Genomic DNA, 21,715 nt, shown 5'->3' with positions numbered 1-21,715 from the left:
AGTCATTCAAGCTTGACTCTCAAGCTTTCTTGGTGTTGACACAGTGTGTTTCCAACAGGTGCAGCTTTGGGCTCTGTGGCGAAGTGGCAGAGTAAAGGTTTATTGATCATGAGGTCAAGGGTTCGATTCCTGCCTCCAGTCCAGCTCCAGTCTCCCTGAAACTGCCAGTTTGCGTCTGCCATTGGTTCACAGCAATTTGAAGGCAGAAAAACTCAGCGTGTCATACTTTCTGCTAGAGACTTCATTCAAATTCTGATCTGTAGACAAACTTCTAAATTTATACTCTTTTCTTTCTTTTTTTTAAGCATCATTGAAAAATCTCACATTCATCAAAGTTTCAACCTCTCTTCAGAAGTCAGTGAGCCTCTTATACAGGGATTTCTTTTACTCTTCTCTCATTGACTGTAACTATGGTGAAGTGGTTAGATCAGTGGGCTGATGTACTGAAGGTTGTGGGTTCATTTCCTTCCTTGGACATGTTTCTTGTATGCCATTCCGCATGTCTTTGTCAATTTATTCTGCTAATTCAGCATGGTTCAGCAATGGCTTTCAGCATTCACACCATTTCCATTTTTGGAAATGCTTTTTCTAGTTAGTGTGACTGCTGGAAGCAGTCACACTATTGTTCTTCTGTTTGGCCATTTTCTTCCGCCTTTTTACGGTCTTCTTCTAGTCCTTCATACTTTGTGCTATTTCAACAATTCATATATCAAAACGTGCAGCTTTTTTTTGAACTTTATCGGCATTACTTTTCTCTTTTTAACTATTTATGCTTTTTCAAATATTTAACTTTTTCTGATTTTTTTCAGCTTTATAATGGGTGTGTATTGCGTCTAACGAGCAGAGCTAGAGTGGTGTCAGAGTGGAGAGAGGCAAAAAAACATTCTAGAGTTTTTCTGGCTAAACTGTCAGCACGGCCACAAATTAAACTCTAGACAAATTATTTTCTCCAGTTTTGTAGCCACACTTGTCTTCTGGCTAAAATTCTGGTCAAAAATGCAAAGAGACTTACATAATAATTTAAAATATTTTTTAAATGCAGCCAGGGAGCTCTCTGCTCTCATTCAGCCCAATGCATTTTTTTCATAGCAGCAGGAGAAGGAGCTCAACTTTGTAACTTGCTGTTAAGTGCTTTTTAATTCATTTTAATTCACCAAAAAATAGTCACAGGTCACAAAAAAGTCCTCTTCTTACTTGGTGTGGCTAATTTATACTCATTTCTTTTTATTTTAAGCATCATTGAAAAATCTCACATTCATCAAAGTCTCAACCTCTCTTCTCCACAACTCCACTGTAGTGTAGGGGGTAGGGTGGCCGCTTGTTAACCCCAAGGTCACTGGTTCGAATCCAAGGGAAGAACTCTTGTTATGTTATGTTGAATTCTGCTCTCCTCCCCCGCCTTCAATTGGTTACAGGTGTTTGTTATCTCCTTGATTACTTGTACCAGTTTGCAGCACATCATCACATTACAATGAATGACAACAGTCTTGAAAGCAGTGTGCTCTCTGTAGCTGAGTGGCAGAGTAAAGGCTTAGTGATCATATTGTCATGGGTTCGATTCCTGCCTCAGTCATTTCACATCATTGCTTGACTTTTGATTCCAATTATTCAGCTGTCATTGGACAGTCTTTGATTCCTCATAGTATAAAGCTCATTGTAACTCAGGTTCTCTGTGGCCATATGGTTAGTGTGTTAGGTGTTGTGCTATTTCAACAATTCATATATCAAAACGTGCAGCTTTTTTTGAACTTTATCGGCATTACTTTTCTCTTTTTAACTATTTATACTTTTTAAAATATTTAACTTTTTCTGCAAATTGAACTCTAGACAAATTATTTTCTCCAGTTTTTTAGCCACACTTGTCTTCTGGCTAAAATTCTGGTCAAAAATGCAAAGAGACTTAGATAATAATTTAAAATATTTTTTAAATGCAGCTAGGGAGCTCTCTGCTCTCATTCAGCCCAATGCTGAGAGTTCTCCACAACTCTGTCTGTAGTCCAGTTGGTAAGGTGGCCGCTTGCCAACCCCAAGGTCACTAGTTCAAATCCAGGATGAGCAATCTTGTTATGTGATGTTGAATTCTGCTCCCCTCCCCCACCCTCAATTGGTTACAGGTGTTCGTTAAGGGATGCATTAATTGCTTCTGCCACCGTTTGCAGCACATCATCACATTACAATGGCAACATGCTTATGTCTGTGCTCTCTGTGGCGAAGTGGCAGAGTAAAGGTTTATTGATCATGAGGTCATGGGTTCGATTCCTTCCTTTTTTTTTAAGCAGAAGCCAGTGATCCTCTTATCAAAGGTTTTCTTTACCCCTCACATGCTGTCTCTGTCTGTAGCCTAGTGGTTAGCTTGCTGGTCTGGAGACCTGAAGGTTGCTGGTTCAAATCTTGCCTCAACAACAATTATAGTGAATTATTTTCCCAGTCATCCTCTGTTGACTTCTGATAACTTGCTTCATGTTGAAACTGCTGCTCTCAGCCTGAAATTCACAGAAATTTTCATTCTAAGTCATTCAAGCTTGACTCTCAAGCTTTCTTGATGTTGACAGTGTGCAGATCATTAACAGACAACAGTCTCTGCAACTGTGTGTGCACTGTGGCCTAGAGGCAGAGTGAAAGTCTACTGACCATGAGGTTGTGGGTTCGATTTCGACCTTGGTCAAACATTTGTATGGTGATCACTGCTAGCACTATTTGCTAATTCTGCAACAGCGTTCAGCTGCTTTCAGCAGTCACACCATTTCCATTCTTGGAAATGCTTTTTCTAGTTAGTGTGACTGCTGAAGCAGTCACACTATTGTTCTTCTGTTTGGCCATTTTCTTCCGCCTTTTTACGGTCTTCTTCTAGTCCTTCATACTTTGTGCTATTTCAACAATTCATATATCAAAACGTGCAGCTTTTTTTTAACTTTATCGGCATTACTTTTCTCTTTTTAACTATTTATACTTTTTCAAATATTTAACTTTTTCACAAAAAATCTCACATTCATCAAAGTCTCAACCTCTCTTCTTCACAACTCCACTGTAGTGTAGGGGTTAGGGTGGATGCTTGCCAACCCTAAGGTCACTGCTTCGAATCCAAGGGAAGAACTCTTGTTATGTTTTGTTGAATTCTGCTCTCCTCCACTGCCTTCAATTGGTTACAGGTGTTTGTTATCTCCTTGATTACTCATACCAGTTTGCAGCACATCATCACATTACAATGAATGACAACAGTTTTGAAAGCAGTGTGCTCTCTGTAGCCGAGTGGCAGAGTAAAGGTTTAGTGATCATATGGTCATGGGTTCGATTCCTGCCTCAGTCTTTTCACTTCATTGCTTGACTTTTGATTCCAATTATTCAGCTGTCATTGGACAGTCTTTGATTCCTCATAGTATAAAGCTCATTGTAACTCAGGTTCTCTGTGGCCATATGGTTAGTGCTCAGCCTGAAATTCACAGACATTTTCATTCTAAGTCATTCAAGCTTGACTCTCAAGCTTTCTTGATGTTGACAGTGTGCAGATCATTAACAGACAACAGTCTCTGCAACTGTGTGTGCACCGTGGCCTAGAGGCAGAGTGGAAGTCTAATGACCATGAGGATGTGGGTTCGATTCCGACCTTGGTCAAACATTTGTATGGTGATCACTGCTTGCACTATTTGCTAATTCTGCAACAGCGTTCAGTTGCTGTCAGCAGTCACACCATTTCCATTCTTGGAAATGCTTTTTCTAGTTAGTGTGACTGCTGAAGCAGTCACACTATTGTTCTTCTGTTTGGCCATTTTCTTCCGCCTTTTTACGGTCTTCTTCTAGTCCTTCATACTTTGTGCTATTTCAACAATTCATATATCAAAACGTGCAGCTTTTTTTGAACTTTATCGGCATTACTTTTCTCTTTTTAACTATTTATACTTTTTCAAATATTTAACTTTTTCTGATTTTTTTCAGCTTTATAATGTGTGTGTGTTGCGTCTAACGAGCAGAGCCAGAGTGGTGTCAGAGTGGATAGAGGCAAAAAAACATTCTAGAGTTTTTCTGGCTAAACTGTCAGCACGGCCACAAATTAAACTCTAGACAAATTATTTTCTCCAGTTTTGTAGCCACACTTGTCTTCTGGCTAAAATTCTGGTCAAAAATGCAAAGAGACTTAGATAATAATTTTAAATATTTTTTAAATGCAGCCAGGGAGCTCTCTGCTCCCATTCAGCTCAATGCATTCTTTTCACATCAGCAGGAGAAGGAGCTCAACTTTGTAACTTGCAGTTAAGTGCTTTTTAATTCATTTTAATTCACCAAAAAATAGTCACAGGTCACAAAAAAGTCCTCTCCTTACTTGGTGTGGCTAATGTATACTCATTTATTTTTATTTTAAGCATCATTGAAAAATCTCACATTCATCAAAGTCTCAACCTCTCTTCTTCACAACTCCACTGTAGTGTAGGGGTTAGGGTGGATGCTTGCCAACCCTAAGGTCACTGGTTCGAATCCAAGGGAAGAACTCTTGTTATGTTATGTTGAATTCTGCTCTCCTCCCCCGCCTTCAATTGGTTACAGGTGTTTGTTATCTCCTTGATTACTCATACCAGTTTGCAGCACATCATCACATTACAATGAATGACAACAGTCTTGAAAGCAGTGTGCTCTCTGTAGCCGAGTGGCAGAGTAAAGGTTTAGTGATCATATGGTCATGGGTTTGATTCCTGCCTCAGTCTTTTCACTTCATTGCTTGACTTTTGATTCCAATTATTCAGCTGTCATTGGACAGTCTTTGATTCCTCATAGTATAAAGCTCATTGTAACTCAGGTTCTCTGTGGCCATATGGTTAGTGTGTTAGGTGTTGTGCTATTTCAACAATTCATATATCAAAACGTGCAGCTTTTTTTGAACTTTATCGGCATTACTTTTCTCTTTTTAACTATTTATACTTTTTCAAATATTTAACTTTTTCTGCAAATTAAACTCTAGACAAATTATTTTCTCCAGTTTTGTAGCCACACTTGTCTTCTGGCTAAAATTCTGGTCAAAAATGCAAAGAGACTTAGATAATAATTTTAAATATTTTTTAAATGCAGCCAGGGAGCTCTCTGCTCTCATTCAGCCCAATGCTGAGAATTCTCCACAACTCTGTCTGAAACATGCTTATGTCTGTGCTCTCTGTGGCGAAGTGGCAGAGTAAAGGTTTATTGATCATGAGGTCATGGGTTCGATTCCTTACTTTTTTTTTTAAGCAGAAGCCAGTGATCCTCTTATCAAAGGTTTTCTTTACCCATCACATACTGTCTCTGTCTGTAGCCTAGTGGTTAGCTTGCTGGTCTGGAGACCTGAAGGTTGCTGGTTCAAATCTTGCCTCAACAACAATTATAGTGAATTATTTTCCCAGTTGTCCTCTGTTGACTTCTGATAACTTGCTTCATGTTGAAACTGCTGCTCTCAGCCTGAAATTCACAGAAATTTTCATTCTAAGTCATTCAAGCTTGACTCTCAAGCTTTCTTGATGTTGACAGTGTGCAGATCATTAACAGACAACGGTCTCTGCAACTGTGTGTGCACTGTGGCCTAGAGGCAGAGTAGAAGTCTAATGACCATGAGGTTGTGGGTTCGATTCTGACCTTGGTCAAACATTTGTATGGTGATCACTGCTTGCACTATTTGCTAATTCTGCAACAGCGTTCAGTTGCTATCAGCAGTCACACCATTTCCATTCTTGGAAATGCTTTTTTCTAGTTAGTGTGACTGCTGAAGCAGTCACACTATTGTTCTTCTGTTTGGCCATTTTCTTCCGCCTTTTTACGGTCTTCTTCTAGTCCTTCATACTTTGTGCTATTTCAACAATTCATATATCAAAACGTGCAGCTTTTTTTGAACTTTATCGGCATTACTTTTCTCTTTTTAACTATTTATACTTTTTCAAATATTTAACTTTTTCTGATTTTTTTCAGCTTTATTATGTGTGTGTATTGCGTCTAACGAGCAGAGCTAGAGTGGTGCCAGAGTGGATAGAGGCAAAAAAACATTCTAGAGTTTTTCTGGCTAAACTGTCAGCATGGCCACAAATTAAACTCTAGACAAATTATTTTCTCCAGTTTTGTAGCCACACTTGTCTTCTGGCTAAAATTCTGGTCAAAAATGCAAAGAGACTTAGATAATAATTTAAAATATTTTTTAAATGCAGCCAGGGAGCTCTCTGCTCTCATTCAGCCCAATGCATTTTTTTCACAACAGCAGGAGAAGGAGCTCAACTTTGTAACTTGCCGTTAAGTGCTTTTTAATTCATTTTAATTCACCAAAAAGTAGTCACAGGTCACAAAAAAGTCCTCTTCTTACTTGGTGTGGCTAATTTATACTAATTTCTCTTTATTTTAAGCATCATTGAAAAATCTCACATTCATCAAAGTCTCAACCTCTCTTCTCCATAACTCCACTGTAGTGTAGGGGTTAGGGTGGCTGCTTGCCAGCCCCAAGGTCACTGGTTCGAATCCAAGGGAAGAACTCTTGTTATGTTATGTTGAATTCTGCTCTCCTCCCCCGCCTTCAATTGGTTACAGGTGTTTGTTATCTCCTTGATTACTCATACCAGTTTGCAGCACATCATCACATTACAATGAAAGACAACAGTCTTGTAAGCAGTGCGCTCTCTGTAGCCGAGTGGCAGAGTAAAGGCTTAGTGATCATATGGTCATGGGTTCGATTCCTGCCTCAGTCATTTCACATCATTGCTTGACTTTTGATTCCAATTATTCAGCTGTCATTGGACAGTCTTTGATTCCTCATAGTATAAAGCTCATTGTAACTCAGGTTCTCTGTGGCCATATGGTTAGTGTGTTAGGTGTTGTGCTATTTCAACAATTCATATATCAAAACGTGCAGCTTTTTTTAACTTTATCGGCATTACTTTTCTCTTTTTAACTATTTATACTTTTTAAAATCAGCAGATCATTAACAGACAACAGTCTCTGCAACTGTGTGTGCACCGTGGCCTAGAGGCAGAGTGGACGTCTAATGACCATGAGGTTGTGGGTTCGTTTCCGACCTTGGTCAAACATTTGTATGGTGATCACTGCTTGCACTATTTGCTAATTCTGCAACAGCGTTCAGTTGCTATCAGCAGTCACACCATTTCCATTCTTGGAAATGCTTTTTCTAGTTCAAATTCTAAGCTGTAGACAAACTTCTAATGTATTCATCCTGTGTGTACAACTTTTTCATAGCTTGTACCGTTTTTGAGATAAATCCTTTAAAAGCACATGAGGATTTCTGACAAATTTCACACTTTTCAATGAGTGTGTATGGGGTTGGGTCAGAGTGGGTGACGTCATCGTAGAGTGCAGCAGATCCAAAAAAGCGACTGGAACTTTTCTTCTGAAACTGCCACCAAAGCTACAAATGACACTCTACACTCATGATTTTGGAAACAGTTTGTAGCCACGCTTGTCTTCTGTCTCACAATGCCGTCAAAAATGCACAGAGACTCAGAGAAGAATTTAAAATATTTTTTAAATGCAGCCTGGGTGCTCTCTCTCTGCCATTCAGCCCAATGCAATTTTTTTCACAGCAGAGTAGCAGGAGCTCAACTTTTTAATTCGCTGGAATGGGCTTTATACTTTGTTTGATTTCATATAAAAATAGTGGTGGCTGCTTGCCAACCCCAAGGTCACTGGATCGAATCCAAGGGAAGCACTCTTGTTATGTTATGTTGAATTCTGCTCCCCTCCCCCACCCTCAATTGGTTACAGGTGTTCGTTAAGAGACTCATTAATTGCTTGTGCCACAGTTTGCAGCATTACAATCAATGACAACATGCTTATGTGTGTGCTCTCTGTGGCGAAGCGACAGAGAGCGGGGATTTCTTTTACCCTTCCCTCATTGAATGTAACTATGGTGAAGTGGTTAGATCACTGGGCTGATGTACTGAAGATTGCAGGTTTAAATCCAGCCCCGACCACTTTGTTAGTGAATCATTCCCCCAGTCTTCCTCTGTTGATTTCTGATAACTTGCTCCTTGTTTAAACTGTGTAAACTACAGCTGCATTGGACAGTGTTTGATTTATCACAGTATAAAATTCTGCATGTTTTATCTCCCTCTGTGGTTGAGAGGTTAGTTTGCTGGGTTGCCAATCATGAGGTCCAGGGTTGTGGACATGTTTCTTGTTTATACTACTGCTCTAAGATTTAAATGCACTGGAGCAGCAGAGAAAAGCAAAGCTCTTGAATGATTTGTATCCATCATTTCTTGTCCTGCGCTGCCCACTATTGGACGTCACTGGCAGAATTAACCTCCCCTCCCCCGCCTTCAATTGGTTACAGGTGTTTGTTATCTCCTTGATTACTCGTACCAGTTTGCAGCACATCATCACATTAGAATGAATGACAACAGTCTTGAAAGCAGTGTGCTCTCTGTAGCCCAGTGGCAGAGTAAAGCTTTAGTGATCATGAGGTCATGAGTTCGATTCCTGCCTCAGTCATTTCACGTCACTGCTTGACTTTTGATTCCAATTATTCAGCTGTCATTGGACAGTCGTTGATTCCTCATAGTATAAAGCTCTTTGTAACTCAGGTGCTCTGTGGCCATATGGTTAGTGTGTTAGGTTACCACTCATGGAGTTGTGGGTTCAATTCCTTCCTTGACATGTTTCTTGTATGCCATTCTGCATGTCTTTGTCAATTTATTCTGCTAATTCAACATGGTTCAGCAATGGCTTTCAGCATTCACACGCATGTTCCGTTGCTGTTTCTAGTTCTGAGTTCTTCTTCCCTTTTTTGGACTTCTTCTAGTCCTTCATACTTTGTACTATTTCAACAATTCATATATCAAAACGTGCAGCTTTTTCTGGACATTATCGGATGTATTCAAATTTTTTATACTTTTTATACTTTTTAAATTATTTAACTTTTTCTTATTTTTTTGTCCCATAGGAATGCATTGAAAACGTCTTCAAACTTTTAAAATCTTCATACTTCTTTGAACCTCTAAAGCTTCAGCATAATTTCACCCACGGACTTCATTCAAATTCTAAGCTGTAGACAAACTTTTTAAGTATTCCTCTATGACTCAGCTTATTGATATCTTCAACAGTTTTTAGGTATTTAGCAATTCGACAAAATCCAACTTTATAATGGTTGTGTGTTGCGTTTAACGAGCAGGGCTTAGAGTGAGTGACATCATCGTTAGAGTGAGAGGGATCGAAAAAACATTCAGGATTTTTTCTGGATAAACTGCCAGCACGGCCACAAATTAAACTCTAGACACATGATTTCCTCACCGTTTGTAGCCACACTTGTCGTCTCTCATATGATGTGTTCAAAACAGCAGACAGACTTACAGAATTGTCTCAGTGAGCCTCTTTGTGCAGCTAGACCCGCTCCAGTGGCTCATTGACTTCAATATAAAAGTAGGAGCTGATTTTTGGAGAAAAACAGGAATGACCCCCTTTTCTAACTTGCGACGGCAAGAAAAGTTTTTGCCCTACAAACATTTAATGCACATCAATGTGCTCAGGAAGGACTTCTTGCCCAGAAAATCATGACCACATTCTGATAAGAGGTACGGTTCTCTTTTTATGGGCTGTTTTCGGAAGCTGCGCCAAGCTCAAATCTCTCTGCTCTGCTCTGCTCTGCTCTGCGTGCAGTTGGTCCAGCTGTAGCGGCCAGCTCGTTATCAAAGTCTATAAATAGAACAGTGCAGGTGCAGCCTGGCAGCTCGTTAAGATGTTTTTAAACACAGCCCCACACAGACACATGATAAACCAGACTGACAGAGGATGTCCACGCACAAACACAGGCATGCACACTCACACAGACAGACACACACAGACGCTCACACACAGTCACACATGCACGCATACACAAACAGACAAACACACAAACACAACACTGTTCCACACAGTAAAATGTAAGCATGGTAGTCGCCATGGTAACTTCTGAGGGCAGGCTGCCACGCAGGTGTAATCAATCAGATCATTAGGGAGGGAGGAGTTTTGTGGCGCTTAACAGTTTTACTTTCTGCACATGTACACGCAGACAGAGAGACTGTCAGACTCACACACCCAGACACAGACACAGCAGGTTTTCAGCTCAAATTCATCAGCCTCTCAATTATTTTATACTTTTGATGTAAACGTCTCCAACAATTAATTTTTTTCTCATGAATTTCAGTTCAGACGTTTAACCTTTCCACCTCTATAAATAGTAGTGCAATTACAGGTGGAGCCTAGGATTAGTCCAGTCATTTTAGGCCAAAAAAGGGGTCAACGTTAAACAAATTGCAACAGAAGCAAACTCATCTGATTTTGTATCCTCAGCATGTCCTGAGTGTGGGGAAAAAAAGCCCCGAAGAATCCCATTAGGGGAAAGTTTAGAAAAAGACCCAAACATATCCCATTTATACGCATAAAAAAAAAAAATTCACGTGTATAGGGTAAAATTTTTAACCTTTAGATATCTCCATGAAAATTACTGAGTTGATTACTTACATTAAGGCAAACAAAAAATGTATTACAAGTTTTTTGAAATTCTTTGTTAACATGAGCAAATTTGCATAAATCTGCATACATTTGCATAAATTCCACCGTTTTGACTGCAATTTTTCAAGACAGCCACATCCTTAGTAGAGCAGGTATGACCTGCTCCGTCTCTATTAATGCTCATGGGTAGTCTTTGGTTCCATTCCTTAAGTTTTTTAACTGTAATATCATATTACAGTTAAAAAAATGTCTTGTTCAATCTTGTTAACATATTATATGTTAACAAGATTGAACAAGACATTTTCACCTGCTCTACTCAATGTTTAGATCAGGTGCTGTATGTATGCAAATTAGTCATACGTAATTGGATTATGCACTGTTGGCTCATGTCATACCTGCTCTACTAAGGATGTGGCTGTCGTGAAAAATTGCAGTCATCTTGAAATTTAAAGTGGTCAACTTGTCGGTTGACCGATGGAGTCAACTCATACCAATTTTCATGCCGGTACCACCACAGCAACTTCATATATACATGTGCTGTCAAAACGGTGGAATTTATGCAAATGTATGCAAATTTGCTCATGTTAACAAAGAATTTCAAAAAACTTGTAATACATTTTTTGTTTGTCTTAATGTAAGTAATCAACTCAGTAATTTTCATGGAGATATATAAATTTTACCCTATACACGTGAATTTTTTTTTTTATATGCGTATAAATGGGATATGTTTGGGTGTTTTTCTAAACTTTCCCCTAATGGGATTCTTCGGGGCTTTTTTTCCCTCACTCAGGACATGCTGAGGATACAAAATCAGATGAGTTTGCTTCTGTTGCAATTTGTTTAACCTTTTCTCATAAAATGACTGGACTAGATATAGGACGCAGCTTTTAACATGTGTCCTATCTATCTATCTATCTATCTATCTATCTATCTATCTATCTATCTATCTATCTATCTATCTATCTATCTATCTATCTATCTATCTATCTATCTATCTCTTTCTTTTTTCAAACCCTGTCTCTTTTTTCTCTCTTTTTCTCTTTCTTTCTTTTACTCCTTCATTTGTATTTTACATAACTTCTTTCTATCTTTCCCTCTCTATCCATCCATCCATCTACCTCTTTCTATCTATCATCCCCCTCTCTCTTTTTCTTCTTTCTTTCTTTCTTTTACCCCATTTCTTTTTACTTCTTTGTGTCTTTCTGTCTTTCTTTCTGCTCCTTTTTTCTTTCTTTGTTTCTACCCAATTTCTTTCTTTCTTTCTTTCTTTCTTTCTTTCTTTCTTTCTTTCTTTCTTTCTTTCTTTCTTTCTTTCTTTCTACCGCTCTCTGTATATCTCTCTTTCATTTATCCACCCCAATTTCTTTCCTTCTTTCTTACTACTCTGTCTCTTTCATTCATTCTCTATTCTCTTTATCTTCTATTATTCTGTTTTTCTTACCTTTTTCTTTCTCTATCTACCCTTCTCTCTGTGTCTTTTTCTTTCTTTCTGTCCTTTTGTTCTTTCTTTCTTTCTTTCTCCCTCTGCACTTCCCATTTTCTTTCTTTCCTTCTGTCCTTTTCTTTTTTCTCTCTTCTTTCTAGGGCTGTTTTCGACTAAGGATTTTCATAGTCGAATCTGATTCGTCAGATTTTGCCGTAGTCGACTGATCGTCGAACCTTTTTTTTTTTTTTTTTTTTTTTAGATAGCAGCAAATTTGCGACTTTTTCCCGTTTCAAACAAAAGAGCTAAAACACCCAAAAATATGGTAGGTGTAAAACAAATAAACCTTTATTTATTTCCCACACACTCTAAAAAGTAACTCGGGGCATCTTTTAACACCACTTGATTTAATACACGGATGCAAGTTAAAAATTGTAATTAGTTAATTTAAATAAACCTTCTAAGTTCTACACTTTATTTTTTTAAGTTGTGATAAACCAATAATGTTGGTAATTACATCAACTTAATTTTATATATCATTACAACTCAAATTTTATTCTTGGTGCATTTTCAACAAAATTCAAGTTGTTGTAACTTAAAAACCTGGCTTGATAACTTAATTTTTCTGAAAACTGATTTTCCAATTTCAAGTTCCCTCTCACCACACAACCTGCTTGGACAAGTTGGGAGTGAGACGGTGTGTGATGAGGCTGAACACCCTTGATGAAGAAAACATTTTACGGTGAGTAAAACATTGTTATAATAGTTCTACTGAAGGGTTTACATTTGTTGCAGTAATTTTCAATTTGTTTAAGTAATTTTCAGTTACAGAGAGAGCTTTTACATTACCTACACGCTATTGTTACCCGCACATTACGTTTTGTAACATTATTGTTTTCAAAGATGGGTTTTGAGTGTAAACTATGTAAAAATAAAACCTCCACAAAAATTGGGTTGCTACGGCACTACAGGTTACGTCATGGCCATGGTGGAGAACGTTTTCCATGTGTTCACCAAGACTGTTTTTGTTCATTTAAAACATGGGGTAGCCTTAAGTCACATCTGTCAAGACAGCACTCACATGAAGCTCAGCAAAGTGTCAGATCAGAAACTCTGTCCTTCACTTGCCAGTGTTGTAGCACTAGTGCAATACCAACAGAGAGAGAGTTTTTTGAGCACCTTGGTCGACATTTGAAAAAACATGAGTCTGTAGTATGTGTGTTTAAAAACTGCAATTTCAGCACCAATATTCATGGAACATTTGCCTCCCACAAAAGCAGAAAGCACACTCCTCACACACTGCAAGACTTTAAAGATGATGTGCTAAAGTATGCATCTTCCTCAAATGCAGACGACCACAGTGACGTGGAGGTTGAAGATGTTGAAATTTCTATGACTGATGATGGTGATAATGATAAAGAGCTACCAATATATACCATATATTTTTGAACTGTCATTTTCTGCTGTACTTTGTAGTTTGGCCTTGGTGTCTCGCACTCTCTCTGTGTTTCCTCAGATCCACCGGAGCTCCATCTCTCTGCACCAGCCGCCGCCTGCATCGCCCCCCCCTCCCTCCCCTTCCCCTGCTGTTAGACCGGCCTCCCCTTCCTTCCCATGGACCAATCTGCCACCCAGCCCTCCCATCGAGCTGGCCAGCTCTCCCTGCCCGCCCCGCCCCCCCCCCCCCCCCCCCCGCCCCCTCCCCTCACCAGAGACTGCCTTCATCAACTCCTGCTAACATTTCCATATTTCGCACATTCTGTGACAAACTGTAAACTGTTTTCTTGTCTGTAACAACATCTATTGCACGTCTGTCCGTCCTGGGTGAGGGATCCCTCCTCTGTTGCTCACCCTGAGGTTTCTCCGACTTTTCCCTGTTAAAAGGGTTTCCATGGAGTTTTTCCTCAGTCGATGTGAGGGTCTAAGGACAGAGGATGTTGTTACGATGCCATGTAAAGCCCTTTGAGACAAACTGTTTGTAAAAACGGGCTATACAAATAAAATTGCCTTGCCTTGCCTTGCCAAACCTCCTTGAAAAAAGATTAGCATTGTTGTTTCTAAAACTGGAGAGCATATTTCATGTATCAAACAGGTGTATTGATGAAGTTATTGAAGAGTTACACTTCATCTCCCATTCAGCATCAGGTCCAATCATCAAGAACACTTTACAATCCTGTTTGGGGAAGCACAACTGTGTTATTGATGAGGCTGTTGTATCAGACATGGTGACAGAGCTTTGTGAAGCAAACCCCTTGACTTCTAGTCTGAGTCGTAGTGGTCCACTTTCTTCTGCATACAAGAGACGGGCATTTTTTAAGGAGCAGTTTGGTGTGGTTGAACCAGTGGAGTATATACTCAGTAAGGAGGAAAACAGAACCTTCCAGTACATCCCTCTTCTCAAGTCATTGCTACAGATTTTGAGCCAGAAAGAGATCTGTGATTTTATCATCCATGATAGTGTAGCTCAAAGTAACAGTGACTTTCAGTACAGGGCAATGTCTGATGGCAGTTATTATAAAACAAATGAGTTGTTTTCTGCAGGAAATCCTACCATTTCTATCATTCTCTATGTAGACGACTTTGAGATTTGTAATCCGCTGGGCACGTCAAGGAAGAAACACAAAGTCACTGCTGTGTACTGGATGTTGGCTGGTGTTCCTACACTGCTCAGATCTTCACTGACGTCCATCTTCTTAGCAATTCTCTGCAAGGCTGACGATGTGAAAAGATTTGGGTATAGTTCTGTACTGGACCCACTGCTAAAGGACCTTGTGAGCTTGGAAGAGGAGGGTTTGTATGTCCCAGCATTAGGCATAAAAGTTAAAGGAACAGTGTTTAGTGTTGTGGCAGATAACCTTGGGGCCCATTCCATGGGGGGGTTTGTTGAAAACTTCTCTGGTTCTTATGTGTGCAGATTCTGTCTGGGTGAACAGTCAGAGTTCCGGGAGAAAGAAGTGAGAACAGGGGCATTTCAAGCCAGAACCACAGAACAACATGAAATGCATGTGCAGACTGTACAGGAGAATCCTGCTCTGACACATGTCTGCGGAGTAAAAAGGCAGTGTGTGCTTACAGAGAATCTGAAGTACTTCAGTGTTTTGTCAGGGTATCCACCTGATGTGTTACATGATTTGTTTGAGGGCATAGTCCCTCGGGAAATGGCTTTGTGTCTTCAAGTGTTCATCAAGAGTAAATACATCACTCTTGAAGAACTCAACAGAAGCATAAAAACATTCCCCTACAAATGGTCAGATAAGACGGATGCTCCACAGCAGGTCCCTCTAAATTTTGCAGCTAAGAAAAGTGTTGGAGGGAACGCCCATGAGAACTGGTCATTGTTGCAGTTCCTACCCCTCATAATTGGATCAAAAATCCCTGAGGGTGAACCAGCTTGGGAAGTACTTCTGGTGCTGAAAGACATCGTCGAGCTTGTTGTCAGTCATGTACACACAGAAGAGAGCATATGTTACCTTGACAGTAAGATCTCGGAACATAAACATAGGTTTCTCCAGGTTTTCCCGCAGGAAAAACTTATCCCTAAACACCATTTCCTGGAGCACTATCCGCAGCTGATCAGGGCCTATGGTCCACTTGTGTTCCTTTGGACAATGCGTTTCGAGGCTAAACATAGCCTTTTTAAGCGTATTGTCCGGCACAATCATAGCTTTCGAAATATTCTGTTATCAATGGCTATGAAGCATCAGCTGATGATTGCGTACAACCAACATGATCCCAGTATTGTGAAACCTGTGTTGCAGGCCACACAACTGTCAACTGTAGATATTGCTGTGCTAAGAGAAGACATCCAGGAAGCACTACAGGTTAAATTCCCAACTGAGATGCATATCCAAATAGCCAACAATGTGTGTTACAGTGGCACAAAATATGCAGTTGGAATGGTTCTGGCTAATGGATCAACAGGTGGTCTCACAGATTTTGGAGAACTAATCCAAATAGTTGTTGTGAAGGGCACACTTCTGTTCATTGTGAAAAGCTTAATAGCTTGGTCAGTTGAACATCTCAGAAGCTTTATCCTTGAGAAAACAAGCACTGTGAAAGTGCTAGAGCCCACAGAGCTATCTGACATGTACCCATTAACACCTTATGTGCTTGGTGGAAAAAACATTGTAACCCTGAAACGATACATTTGTGTTCCATAGCTAGTATGTTCTTGACTTGTCAAAGAACAACAGAAGTCATAGCTGAAACGAAAGAAGCCAGGCATATTTACAGGACTCTCAAATAAGAAATGACCATATGATGATGAGGTTTGGTACTGCCTGAATTTACATTTAGATGTATCCAAAAAAAAAGTAGAATATGTTATTAGTGTTGAACTCTCAGTTTATATGGCTGATTTGTGTGAACAGTTTAACTATTTGCAACAAAAAAGTAGTTTTGGATAAGCACTGTTTAAAGCCAGCTATGAGAGAAAACTGGATTTTCACTGAACGTTATTGTTATCATACTAACTTACTAACATTTTAAACATTTTGTGTGTTACAGATTCATCAATGTCACAACCAGCCAATCTCAGAGTGGTACTTTCAGACCATTATGTTCAGAAACTGACATTACCATCTGGAATCCCAGGAACAGTTGAAGAGCTTCATTCAATTGTTCAAGTTACATTTGGGATTACTAGGGATTTTTGTCTGCATTTCAAAGATGCTGATTTTGGTGACGAATTATTTTCATTGCTCTCAACAACTGACATCGCAGATAAGGGCACCATCAAGATTGTGTACATCGATGAACCTCAAACCGTAACTCTGACTTTAACAGATGTAGACAGCTCCTTCTCAAGTATTACTGATAATTCGCCTCTGCCTTCTGATGATGTCTGCTCATCTGCATCCTCCCATGACACGTTACCTGTTTCTCCAAGATCGATGACTGGAAGTCCCGCCCAGCGGTCAAAGGGCTGGCCTGCAGAATTTCTAATCCCTCGTTTCTCTGCCAACACAGAGATTCTGCTTCAGTCAGGCAATGAAAAGTTAAGTTGTTCTGGGATTCTGTTTGATACCAAAGATCTCATCTCACTACTTCCAGACATTCTGGGAAATTTAGCTGAGACCATATTTGACACAGCGTATCCATCAAGTGCCCAACTAAGTCAAGTAGCAGAGGCCTTGGTCAAAAAACATCCCTGCCTCAAGGAGCCCGGGTCCTTCAATGGATGTTATGGGTGGATCCAACGACTCAAATATAAAATGAACAACTTCAGGTCCAAACTTCGTGGGACTGGCTGCCCAGAAATTTTGGTTAACTCACTGAAAAGGAAAGCGTCACATGAGCAGACTCCTGCGAAAAATGTTAAAAAGGCAAAGAAGGCTGAAGTAAATTATTTGCCTCCTCACCCCCAAGGTGAAACCAGTGAGAGTTTGGAGAAAGAAAGAGTGGAGCTATTGTCTGAAGTGATGAAAAAGAATAATGGCCAGGTGGTTACTGGAAAAATGGCCAAGACATTCTCTCTTCGGAGGCAAGAAATCATACAGGAGGCACCTGCAATCAGGGACTTCATGCAGCGCTGGCCTGCATTGTTTGATGCAACACAGGTAAAAAAAAAAAAAAAAAAGTTTGTTAAAAGTTATTACATTTATTCACTCACTCACTCACTCACTCACTCACGAGTCACGATCGATCGATCGATCACAAAAAGTAATTTTGTCCTCATTAATGTTATTGGATATTCTGTGGTTAATCATGTGCTCCATGTCCTCCACAGATAAATGATGAGTTTAAAAGAATAACCACGGTAAACCTGGAGGCGACTTTCATGGCCAAACTGGACCAGTGCACCCAGAAACTAATGGATGTGGTTTCATCAAGAGGAGAAGCTTCAGGAGCAAGGATCAGGAAGATTAAGGACATGCTTATTGAGGTATGGTAATTATTCAGAGTTTGCCTCTTTTTTTGTAGATTATACTCATTTGAATAGTTTATGGCACCTGACACCATCAACATTCTTTTTTCATACAGCACAATACAATTGAAATGCGGAGAGAAGTAGCCATCCGGTGCCTGGTTGTATACCTTGGAGAGAAAGAAGAGGATTTGTTCAAAGAGTTTGGGGTAAGTAATGCAATATTATGAAACAGAAATAAATCCTAACTGAGCATAGGGGGAAATTAAGGGAAATTTTGATCTCAGACTCACAGTCTGTTAGACTCTAGGGTAACATTAAACTGGAATTTCCCTTTAAGGACAATGTACTTCATACCGCATCAGCATGGTGTTATGGCCCTCGGCCATGTTGTGTTGCTGCTGCGCCTCTCTGTCTCATCTCCCCTCCGTAGGTTCTCTGCTGTGTCCCGCCTACCTCGTCAGGGGGATCAACTCCACCTGCAGCTGGGTCTATAAAGAGGAGGCCTTTCTAAGATGGCGGCCTCTTCCTCCCTCCTGGATGGCTGGTGCCACCCAGGCATCTCAGTGTTGCTTTGTTTGATTGTGTTCTGTTAGCTTTTTGTTACTTTATGATTATTGACTATTGATCTACCTTTAACCTTGTGTTTCGTTAATAAATTTATGTTTAATTGACCTGGTCGCTGTGTGGTCCTCCCTCCTAGTTATGCTCTTGAACGAGCTGGGCATAACAAGTGGGGGCTCGTCCAATTTTGAACTTGGGAGTGTCAGGGCATGGCACGTGTGGCAGTGAAGTTGGGAGGATCACAGTGGCTTGGTTTTGTGAGTGTAGTGTAATGCTGGGGTGTTTTTTCTGGTGACCTGCATTCAAGGAGAATGGTGGCTAAGTTAACTCTGTGTGGCTGCGGGGAGCGGGTGATTGGAGCAGTTGTGTCCCTCAGTAGGCTGTAGTGGCAGTTTCCTCACAAGGAGGGGTTGCTTTGTTTGTTTTTTTTGCAGGGCTGTTTTTTGTTTTTGTGTGTTGTCCGTGCGGTTAGCAGCAGTGGTCTCGGGAGCACCCCGAAGTATTGGCTGGGACAAGTTGTCTCCCCAATACAGACGGTTTAGAGGTGCATAAATACCCGCCGCCAGTACGCACATGAAGACTAGGGCGCAGTTAGTCAGCTTCAGTTAGGCAGTTAGGAGGGTGCGCTCCTTGGTCACTCTGTCTCTCTGTGGCTGTTATTGAGTGGCTAGCTCTGTTCTCTGTTGGATGAGGTGCATGAAGTTTGGACTGGTTGTTGTTGTGGTTGACGCTACACAAGACCTTCTTAGTGGGGGTCTTGTGTTTTATGGGGGGGGGTGTTATGGCCCTCGGCCATGTTGTGTTGCTGCTGCGCCTCTCTGTCTCATCTCCCCTCCGTAGGTTCTCTGCTGTGTCCCGCCTACCTCGTCAGGGGGATCAACTCCACCTGCAGCTGGGTCTATAAAGAGGAGGCCTTTCTAAGATGGCGGCCTCTTCCTCCCTCCTGGATGGCTGGTGCCACCCAGGCATCTCAGTGTTGCTTTGTTTGATTGTGTTCTGTTAGCTTTTTGTTACTTTATGATTATTGACTATTGATCTACCTTTAACCTTGTGTTTCGTTAATAAATTTATGTTTAATTGACCTGGTCGCTGTGTGGTCCTCCCTCCTAGTTATGCTCTTGAACGAGCTGGGCATAACAATGGTAAATGTTAATAGTAATGTAAAGGAAAAGCAGAACAGATAACTGTTTACTGGTTCAGATATTTTATGCAACGTGAAAAGCATTAAGAAAAATATCAAGATGCACAGACAACTGAAGGTCAATTGTAAAATTCTCTCTCTTTTTTGCTTTACAAGGACAATGAAGAGTTTGAGACGAGCTTGGAAAGTCATGTGATGAAAATTGCCATCGTTGGAGACAGGTCAACCCCTGAAGCAGATCACTGGGTGACAGCAATTGTCGTGGAAGGAACCAAATGTTTGGTTGAGAAGGACATTCCAAGGTCCTGTGCCTTGTTGATGGGCATAATTTATGCCCTCAACATCAGCTACTGCAAGAAGCTTAAATACACTTTTGAAGTTTTTCAAAAGTTGTTCCTTGGCCTGGATGGGCTGAGATGCAGTGCTAAAATCATGGGTCTGAAAAACACTATTTTGTAAAAATCTCAGATCTGTCTATTTCAGAGCACTGTCACATTTTTCATCAGATGACATTGCATTTTATTCAACTGAAGAAACAACCAAACATTTAAAATGTTTCTCTGTCAGGTTAGTTAATGTTATGCTGTTCAATCTTGTTGTGACAGAGGACAGAACAAAGGTCTTGTTTAAAGACATATGTCCATATTTTAGCCCAAAGAGAATGTTTTTATGTATCTGTTTTTGAAATGAATGTGGGCTTGCTTGTGACGATTATACTTGTGTTGCTTTGCACCTTTAAGTCACTTGCAAAGTTTCATGGCCACTACTTGGCTTTTGCTGGAGACAGCACTTTTGAAGTTGTTACACGGTGTTTAAGTAATACATAACACATAAGGAATTACATAATGCTTTTGTCACTGAGGAGAAGTTGAAATTTTAGTTTGTTTACTTATTTTCTTTTTACAATACTCAAGTGTTTTTTATTCAATAGAAGAAGCAACAAGAATTTTGAGAATGTTTCCCGGCCAGGTTAGTTAATGTTATGCTACATGTTCAATACTGTCATGACAGTCGAGAAAACAGAGCTATTGTTTAAAGAAATGTGTACATATTTTAGCCCAAAGCGAATGTTTTTGTGTGTGTGTTTTTAAAATGAATGATGTGGGCTTACTTGTGACAATTATAGGTCTAATTGTGTTACTATGCAGCTGTTAGTCTCTTGGCTTTTGCTGTTACTGTATGTTTCTATGGAGACAGTGATGTTAGGTGTTCTGACTTATTTAAGATGTGTAAGGAATACCTAACACATAAGGAATTACATAATGCTTTTGTCACTGAGAAGCAGTTGAAATTTGAGTTCTTATTTCCTTTTTGCAATGCTCAAGTGTATTTCAAAATACAGTAATAAAAAAGTTAATTGAAAAAGTAATGGTTGAACTGTCTTCTGTCCAAAAAAAAAAAAAAAAAACCTACAAAAAAGAAGAAAATCTAGTTGGAGCAACATTTTTTTTTATCTTGTTGCTACTTAAAAAGTTGTGTGCATTATTGTTGTAATTAATTAGACAACAAATAAAAGCACTTTATAATAATATTCTAAATCCAGTTGGAATAACTTAATTTTTATCAATTATCAACTTAAAAACTTGCCTTTGGGCTAACAGTCATTGAGTAAGCAGTACTTAATAGAATCTTTGACTGAAAAGGAAAAGCTATTTCGCCCAAAGTAATATAGATGGTTGGTTCAATGTAATTTCAAATTACGTTGTCACAACTAAGAAAGGTGAATGGAAACGGTTGCGTTGATTTTTTTTGTTGAGTCTAAACATTTCTTTTTAGAGTGCACTTTGGATGATTTTTAGTAGCCATTGTGAGCCAGGGTATGTGTTTATGTCACGTTGCCCTGGACAACGCTCCTTTTGCTCAGACTGTGAGTGGCAAATCAAACATCCCTCAACGTGGTGAAGGATAGCGGTGGTCGTGGACACAGAGAAACCGGGTAAAACATGTAGTATCAAAACAAACGGAGGTCAGAGGGACTTAGACTCGACAATCCGTACATTACGTTAATCAATCCTACACACACAGTGTGACCGCGGCACCGGCAGAGAGACAGACAGGCTGCAGAGGGACGAGATTACAGCTGTGACTCCCGACACTTATGATGCGTTCATGACAACTCGGAGGTCGGAAAAAAACAAGTTCCTCTTCTGAAAAACTCTGACATGTCAAACTTTAGGATGTGTTAGAGACTAATTCATCTGTCTAACCATCAGAACTATTAACACTTGAAACGGTAAACACAGCTGATCCATCGAAAAAAAAAATCACCTGGAGT

General features: G+C 39.9%; 1 protein-coding gene and 1 pseudogene across 2 annotated transcripts in view; both read left to right on the top strand.

Moving 5' to 3' along the window:
- Positions 1–21,715, top strand: part of LOC146964738 (protein mono-ADP-ribosyltransferase PARP4-like) — a 103,892-nt pseudogene that overhangs the window by 41,422 nt on the left and 40,755 nt on the right. The window lies entirely within an intron of this gene.
- On the top strand, positions 16,699–20,229 carry LOC146964740 (uncharacterized). The gene is made up of 4 exons (XM_085765466.1): positions 16,699–17,427; positions 17,598–17,753; positions 17,852–17,944; positions 19,597–20,229. The coding sequence occupies exons 1-4, from the start codon at positions 16,762–16,764 to the stop codon at positions 19,897–19,899; spliced, it is 1,218 nt and encodes a 405-aa protein (XP_085621592.1). The 5' UTR covers positions 16,699–16,761; the 3' UTR covers positions 19,900–20,229.

Source organism: Trachurus japonicus, chromosome 21, assembly GCF_045865225.1.
Source record: "Trachurus japonicus isolate A0001 chromosome 21, Traja_1.0".
Lineage (NCBI taxonomy): Eukaryota > Metazoa > Chordata > Actinopteri > Carangiformes > Carangidae > Trachurus > Trachurus japonicus.
The sequence above is the reverse complement of the archived record's forward strand: the minus strand, read 5'-3'. Positions and strand labels throughout refer to the sequence as shown.

Excerpts from the sequence above, each read along its gene's own strand:
- LOC146964740 (XM_085765466.1), top strand. The coding sequence starts at position 16,762 with ATGACTGGAAGTCCCGCCCAGCGGTCAAAGGGCTGGCCTGCAGAATTT. Across the intron at positions 17,754-17,851 it reads TTAAGGACATGCTTATTGAG|CACAATACAATTGAAATGCG; the intron begins GTATGGTAATTA and ends TTTTTCATACAG. Across the intron at positions 17,945-19,596 it reads ATTTGTTCAAAGAGTTTGGG|GACAATGAAGAGTTTGAGAC; the intron begins GTAAGTAATGCA and ends TTGCTTTACAAG.